At 53.6% G+C, this 8007-nt stretch overlaps 1 protein-coding gene across 2 annotated transcripts; it reads right to left on the bottom strand.

The window, feature by feature from the left end:
- Window positions 1-6996, bottom strand: IQCD (IQ motif containing D). 2 transcript variants are annotated; one of them, XM_057410545.1, is made up of 4 exons: window positions 6271-6996; window positions 4822-5055; window positions 1469-1540; window positions 1-296 (listed from the first exon to the last, which is right to left on the bottom strand). In XM_057410545.1, the coding sequence occupies exons 1-4, from the start codon at window positions 6952-6954 to the stop codon at window positions 18-20; spliced, it is 1269 nt and encodes a 422-aa protein (XP_057266528.1). In that variant the 5' UTR covers window positions 6955-6996; the 3' UTR covers window positions 1-17. The 2 variants fall into 2 exon arrangements, with proteins under 2 accessions (XP_057266528.1, XP_057266538.1); XM_057410555.1 differs by lacking the exon at window positions 1469-1540.
- Window positions 6997-8007: the final 1011 nt, after the last annotated feature.

Raw genomic sequence — 8007 nt, 5'->3', positions numbered from 1 at the left:
AGAACAGATTTTGTGCTTTATTTCTTGCCCTTCTTGCCCTTCTTGCCCTTGCCTTTCTTCTTTTTTGGCCTGTAGAGGCGCCGGACCAAGTAGCCTTTCCAGAGGGCCTGGATGCGGGCAGCAGCGCGGTTCTTGGTGTTCAGCTCCTTCAAAGCCTCCTCCTCCTTCTCCCGAAGCATCTTGCGTTCCTCCTCGATCTGGGTGTACTCCTGGAGAAGCAGAGCGTGTTTCTCTGTCAGCAGGGACAGCTGGGCCTTCTCCTCGGCATAGGCAGCATCAACCTCCTCGTACTCAGCCTAGCAAGAGAGCACATACAACGTACAGCAACTGTGAGAGCCTTCAGCAGCTCCTCCCTGTACATCCCTAGGTAAGGGCTCCTAAACCCATCCCAAAAGCAAGCAGAGCCACAACTGGGAGCGGAGCTGAATCCTTCCAAAGGGACTCAAAAAGTGCCCAGTACCCAGGGAACTCCCTGAGACACCAGGTCCTCATGGTACTGTCATCATTCTCCGTGTTGCATCCACCCTCAGCTGGGACGAGCAGGTCAGAGCCCCTCCTGCAGATGCTCTGCACAGAGCCATGTATCACTGTGGGTAAGGCTGAGCCTGAGCTACCAGCTCTGCTGGGAAGGTGTTTAGATGAGCGGCTCATCTGCTCTTCATCGCTGAGAGCATGTGAAAAGCCAGGCCACGGCAGCCTGGGAAAGGCAGTTTCCATGGTGGCACTGCCCTCCCAAGCTCAGCAGCAGTTTATGCCTTTCTTAATGGTCTTGAGGAAGCCACAGGGAGAAGGAAGATCAGGGGAACCAACTGAGTGGATGTGTGGTGCCTTAGTGAGTTCTGCCTCTAACATGCTGTGACATGGTGCCACCCAGCAGGAAACAACCCCAGTGTTAAACCCCTGCCAAGAGGGACCATCTCCTACAATTAGCAGCCAGCTTTTAGGCCCCTCCCCACATTTGGCTTTGTCAGTAATCCAGCAGCTTTTCTCCATCTCCAAAAAGAAGGTGAGAACAGGAAAACAAGCAGGGCCTTCTCAGAGGTGAGGTTGGAGGTGCTGAGTGCCCCTTAGCCTGCTGTGGTTCAGCTGGAACCAGTGGTATGCAGCCTGTTCGGTGTCTCAGCACATTTCCCTGGGGTGCCAGCAGAACCAGGAGTGTGATTTGGACACCAGGCAGGCCTGAGGAGGGAAGCCACCCTGCCCCGTGGCAGCAGGTGGATGTGTGTGACAGAACGTGGCAACCCTTTTGCTCCAAATACAGTGGGATTTAGCAGCGGGTAACTGAAAGTCAAAGCAGCAGAGACCTCCTGAACACACAGGTGGGACAAACATAAAGCCTGTGCTGCTTCTGGATGGAGAACTGCCCCTCACTTCCACAGCCACCCGTGTAGGAGCCACGTGTCCATGTGGGCAGGAATCCACCTGAACTCATCACCTCCTGGGAGAGCACAGCATGGAAAGCAGATACCTGTTTTTCTGCCATGTCTGTGTCGTATTTCTGGACCCAGTTCCAAATTTCCATCTCCAGTCGGCACTTCCTCTGAAACAAAAGACAAGTTCCTTGCAGGGACCTGAACCCTGGGAAGGAGTAGCCTGAGCTAGAGAGCAGGGCAGCTTTGAGCACCAGCACATGGGAGTGTAACCCCTCCTCCTTGAGGCAAGCTTCCTCCAGCTGACACACACCCTGCGCGCCCTCGTTTGGGATTCTCATGGGATATTCCCTGAGGCCAAAAGGGCCTTATTTGGTTTACAGCTTGGAGCCAGGGTTTGAAACACATCTAAAAGGTGTATTCTGCAGCAGGGGATGAACATGCCTGATGGAATGTGGCAAGTCATTGACAAACTGGGGCAACCACCCTCAAATCAAAGCGATAGAGAGCTGCTAAACATGGAAATGAGACAGAAAGCTCAGAAAATTGTGCTTGTTAAAACAAAGAGGTAATTCTAGCTGAAATACTGCAGGCTATACTGCAGTTACCAGATACATCAGTTTACCCCTGTGTTCCACGGAACCATCAAGAGAAAGGTCAGCTAGAGCCCAGCACAAGTGCTTCCCGTATGACAGTGACCCAGGGTGTCCCACGGGCTCCCAGGCCATCATGAGGTCACACCTCAGCTATTTAAACCACAAGTGCAGTCTTGGGCCACGCAGGACTAGAGGATGTCCTAAGGAGGGGGAAAAGAGACTTGTGGGGTCAGGAAATGAGCCTGCCTGAGCATTGGAATGAGCTGAGCAACTCCCCAGCAAACACTGCGGTGCCCGGCAGCCTTGGAAGCAGCTGCCTGGTAAAACCACTCCACTGAAGGAGGTGAAAATGTGGAGATTTGGGAATTGTACTTTGTCAGTGCCCAGCCCCACTGCCAGCCTGCATGGTTCAAAGCAAGAGTGAAAGAGAATCCCATTGCATATGTGTGCTACCCTGCACTTGTTTGGAATAAATACCCACCAAGAGCAAGCTGAGGGGGAATAACGCCCCTTTTCCAGCTCTGGATTCTCTGTGTCACCAGCATGTCCTGCCCACTGCTCCTGTTTCCTCCTCCTGCATCTGCTCAGCACTGAGATAAATTACATTTCCTGCTCATTTGACTCAACCACATCCTTGGCTTGTGTCTTCAGCTGAGAGCCAGGCAGATCAGGAGCTGTTCAGCTCCCAGAATCAGCTGTGCTCAACCTTGAACACTACATCACCTCTAAAGATGGCTTTATTCATAAATCAGAGAATCATAGAATCCTTCGGGTTGGAAAGGACCTTGAGATCATCCAGTTCCAACCCCCCTGCCATGGGCAGGGACACTTCACACTAAACCATGGCACCCAAGGCCTCTTCCAACCTGGCCTTGAACACTGCCAGGGATGGAGCATTCACAACCTCCCTGGGCAACACATTCCAGTGCCTCACCACCCTAACAGGAAAGAATTTCCTCCTTAGATCCAATCTAAACTTCCCCTGTTTTTTAACCCATTACCCCTTGTCCTGTCACTACAGTCCCTAATGAAGAGTCCCTCCCCAGCATCCCTATAGCCCCCCTTCAGATACTGGAAGGCTGCTCTGAGGTCTCCACGCAGCCTTCTCTTCTCCAGGCTGAACAGCCCCAACTTCCTCAGCCTGTCTTCATACGGGAGATGCTCCAGTCCCCTGATCATCCTCGTGGCCTCCTCTGGACTTGTTCCAACAGTTCCATGTCCTTTTTATGTTGAGGACACCAGAACTGCACACAATGCTCCAGGTGAGGTCTCACAGGAGCAGAGCAGAGGGGCAGGATCACGCTCCTTTGGATGCGGCCCAGGATACGGTTGCTTTCTGTGCTGCAAGCGCACACTGAAGCCGGCTCATGTTCATTTTCTCATCCACCAACACCCCCAAGTCCTTCTCCGCAGGGCTGCTCTAAATCTCTTCTCTGCCCAACCTGTAGCTGTGCCTGGGATTGCTCCCACCCAGGTGTAGGACCTTGCACTTGGCATGGTTAAACTCCATGAGGTTGGCATCAGCCCACCTCAGAAGCGTGTCGAGGTCCTTCTGGATGGCATTCCTTCCCTCCAGGGTATCAACCGAACCACACAGCTCGGTGTCATCGGCAAACTTGCTGAGGGTGCATCAATCCCACTGTCCATGGCAGCGACAAAGATGTTAAACAAGACCGGTCCCGACACCGATCCCTGAGGGACCCCACTCGTTACTGGTCTCCAGCCGGACATTGAGCCATTGACCACAACTCTGTGTGCGGCCATCCAGCCAGTTCTTTATCCACCCAGTGGTCCATCCATCAAATTGATGTCTCTCCAATTCAGAGACAAGGATGTCGTGTGGGACAGTGTCGAACGCTTTGCACAAGTCCAGGTAGATGCCATCAGCTGCTCTACCCCTGTCCATCTGTTCTGTAGCCCCATCACAGAAGGCCACCAAATTGGTCAGGCAGGATTTCCCCTTAGTGAAGCCATGCTGGTTGTCACCAAGCACCCTGTTGTTTTTCATGTGCCTTAGCATGCCTTCCAGGAGAATCTGCTCCAAGATTTTGTCAGGCACAGAGGTGAGACTGACTGGTCTGTAATTCCCCGGGTCATCCATTTTCCCCTTCTGGAAAATGGGGGTTATATTTCCCTTTTTCCAGTCCTTGGGAACTTCACCTGACTGCCATGATTTCTCAAATATGATGGCCAGTGGCTTTGCAACTTCATTTGCCAGCTCCTTCAGGACCTGTGGATGGATTTCATCAGGTCCCAAGGACTTGTGCACGTTCAGGTTCTTAAGATGGTCTCAAACCAGATCCTCTCCTACAGTGGGCCCAAGGTCTGCATTCTCACAGTCCCTTGGGTGGTGCGGTCAGAGCCTTTGCCAGTGAAGACGGAGGCAAAGAAGTCATTGAGAACCTCAGCCTTCCCCAAATCCAGGGTAGCCAGTTCTCCTGATGGCTTCCAGAGGGGGCCCACGTTCCCCCTCCTCCCTTTTATTAAAGCCAAGTCTGTTTATTAAAGCCAATATTATGTCTATCCTGCTTACCCTGCACCAAACCCTTGTTTCTTTCACCTCTAGCCCTGCTGCTCTGCACCCTGCCCTGAGCCCAGGCTCCCTCCATGCTGTATGAAGGTGCTGAGGCAGCAGCAGCAGGAGGAGGTGAGGGAGCTGCTCTTGTTGCTGTCACTGCAGGGTTGCTTGCCACCAGAACCAGCAGAGCGTGAGGACAGTGCAGGTAAGCTCTGACAAACAGCATGTGCATCCTGCCAGCAGCCAGCAGGAGCTGAGCCACTGCTTACAGCAGCCAGACCTGACAGCAACACTCCAAGTTCTCCATCTCCTGTTCTAGAGCCCTCCTCCCATTTACCTTCCTGAGCATCAGCTCAGATGCTCGGTGCTCCACCACAAGTGTAGTAAGTTGTCTCTGTAGCTGCTCAATGTCCTGCTGCAGCCCAGCACACCTGCTCTGGGAGGCTTGCAGCTCCACCTTCTGCTGGTTTTCCCCTTCCTCCTTGATCCTCTGCATGCTGATCTTGGAGTCTTTGGCCAGATCTTGAATTCTGGTTTTGAGGTCTTTGATCATGTTGTCCTTCTTGCTAATCTAGACCCAGAAAACAAGGGAAAGAAATACCATTGAGGAACCCTGGTGAGGCATAAGCCTGGCAGGAGTATGGAACCCTTGTGAAGGCGCAGGAGATCTAAGGAGCCACCCTGCTGATGTGGCAGCAAGAGGGACCTGCAACTGCTGGCTAAGGGAACAGAGGTAGATTTACATGAGGTGCTCTGGAAAACTCCCCCTTCTGCTCCTCTGGGGTCCTGTTAATAAAAGCAGAGAATGAACAAACCAAGTGAGACCCACCAGCACTGTTGTCTGAGGAACAGCCAAAAGCAGAGCCAGTGGAGCAAGCCCCATGGCTCCCTCGAGCTTTGGGTTAGCTCAGAATGAGTGCCTGGGGGACACAGGTCAGTGTGCTGTGCTGAGCTGGGACCAGTGGAACACATTTATTCATGATGCCCTGGCCAAGCTGCACAACAAGATCTCAAATGTCTGGATCCGCAGATCCCCAAAGAGCAGAGGGAATGGGGAAAGCAGGTCCTGGCCTCCATTAGCACCATTCAGTGCAGCGAGCACATGACAAAACCTTCCCCTCTGTCCCCTCTGGCAGGAAGGAGAGAGAAAAGCACACGTAGGAAACAAAGCGGTGCTTGTCAGGAGCTCAGCCTTGGCTGTGCCACAGGGCTCGCAGCAGGAGCCTGGAAAATGCCCATTCACTGCTCTGTGCCTCAGCTGCCTGCCCTCAACAAACAGAGGGCTCCTCCAACCACACATGAACCGCCAGTGCTCTGAGGCAGCTGGTGTCACCACGCTGCAGCTCACAGCAATGATGCGCTTCAGCAGAATGAAGATAGAGCAGACATTAAAGATGGACTTCAATCAGAGCAATCTCTCCCTGGAATGACTTTTCCCCCTTTCAGCAGCAGTGAAGGGAGGCTTGTGCTGGCAGCTACAAACACCACCCAGCAATTTGTGCCTGTCCTACAGCTCCTTTGAAACACGCTGACTTGTGTCACTCAAGTTGGATGGTGACAGCAGGTTCCAAACACACCAAATTGCAGTTTTAAAGTAATCTAACATGCAATAAGCATTTTCATTATATTTTCCATGAAAATAGTATTTTTTCTATTTAGGATCTGGGTTAGAAATCACTTCTGGGAACTTCTTCTTTAGGAATTGCAAGCAAGGGATGAGGTTTTAGCTTACCAAGTTTGGCTTCAGTTACACTGTGTTGGAAAACATACTCCTCCAATATCATACCTCATCCTCTCGAGTCTGAATTGCTGCTGCCAGCTTTGCCTGCAGGGCTGTGATTGCTTCAGTGTGCTTCTTAATCTGGAGGGAGATGTCTGCCACAAACTGGATCTTTCCTTCCTCTTCCACAGGACTAGTCAGGAGTCTCTCCAGCATGAAATTCCTGAACACCCCGAAGGCTCTGACAAACACTTCAGCTGGTGAGTCTGCCACCCCAGCTTTGGGTTTCAGAGCCTGGAGAAGTGAAGGGTTGGCCAGGAAGAGTCTCAGCACATTTCTAATGGAACATTTCAGGCTCTGCTCTAGAAAGCAGAGACGGCCCCGTTGTTCCTCCGCTTTCGTGGTCTCTTCCCCAGAGCTGGCAAGCAGGCACTCCATTTCCATGGAAAGCTCTTGCAGCTCCAGCAGATTCTTTGTGATCTCAGGACCCAGCACATCAGCAAACCTATCGAGAGAGTCAATCACACGTGGGATCAAACTGCTCATCTCCAGCTTGGCAGCTGTCTCATCCAAAACATTCATGATTCTGTCTGTCTCCATGCTGTCAGGTTTCAGGTGACGAGGATCTAACATCTTCATGGCATTGAATGTGATCTTTGCCTTCCTTGGCGATGCCATGCCCTTCACCAAGGGCTTGGTGCTTTGCTTCACATCCTGAGATGGGAACACATCTGGATCCCCTGTTGCCATGGCTCCAGTGGGTTGAGCTCTCTGAAGTTGTCAACCTGTGAGCTGAGTGTTTGGAAGTCTAGCAAGGGCACTACATCTCTTACATGAGGTGACAAAGATCACTGAGGTCCCTCTGCTCCTGCTGTCACAGACTCCTCCTAGGATGTTCTCTCTGCAAGGAAAACAGTGACAGCATTAGAGAAACAGTGTAATTTGGGAGCACCTGGGAGTTTCAGCTGACACTGGTGCTCTCCCTGGGTCTGGGCATGGGGTCAGGACACGGGATCGTGCATCAGACGTGCTCTGTGCTCCAGAGGCTGTGGAACACCCACAGGAAGGGAGAAGAGTAATGGACTCCGGCTGTGAAGGGTGGCTGGGAGAAACCTCCAGCTGCTGGTAAGCAGCCGCTGAGGTGGAGATCACAAAGCCACAGAAACAAACAGGGTGGAAAAGCCCTTTAAGGTCATCCAGTCCAACCCTTACCCCAGCACTGCCGAGGCCACCAGCAACCCATGGCACTGAGGGCCTCATCTACACGGTGTGTGAACACTTGCAGGGACGGTGCCTGCCCCCCCCACGCCGCAGCTCTGCAGTCCCTAGGGAGCAGCCTGCAGGCCTCTGGGCCCAGGGCAGAGGGAAAGGCAGGGCTCCCACTGTGAAACCTCCATCCTTGCTGCCGGCACTGCTGGAGGGAGGAAAGGGGAGCTGCATGCCTGGAGGGGAAAGAGGGGAGGAGCTGGGAACCAGGGAAACCCAGGGATCCGTGGCAATGGGAGAGTTAGAGGCTGGGGGGATGCGGCCTCCGGTGGGGAGAGCCCCGTGACAGGGTCAGGAGGGCAGGGGAAGGCCTGAGGAGAGGCCTGGGGCCGCAGCGACCCGAGGGGGGCTCGGGGTTATCTCGGCGGTGTCGGTCCCGGGCTGCCTCCAGCCCCTGCAGCGCACTCGGTCCCGGTCCTGCCCCGGCCCCGCTCGCCACGGCCCCGCGCGCACCCAGCCGCCTCCAGCGTCCTCCGGTTGCTCGGCAACCATCCGGGGCGGGGCCTCTCCCGACAGCCAATGGCGTGCGGCGTTTGA

The sequence above is a fragment of the Pezoporus wallicus genome, unplaced genomic scaffold (assembly GCF_028554395.1).
Source record: "Pezoporus wallicus isolate ANWC-B61680 ecotype Strahan unplaced genomic scaffold, APGP_CSIRO_Pwel_v1 contig_8226, whole genome shotgun sequence".
Taxonomy (NCBI): Eukaryota; Metazoa; Chordata; class Aves; order Psittaciformes; family Psittacidae; genus Pezoporus; species Pezoporus wallicus.
This window is presented reverse-complemented; position numbering and strand designations above follow the sequence as displayed.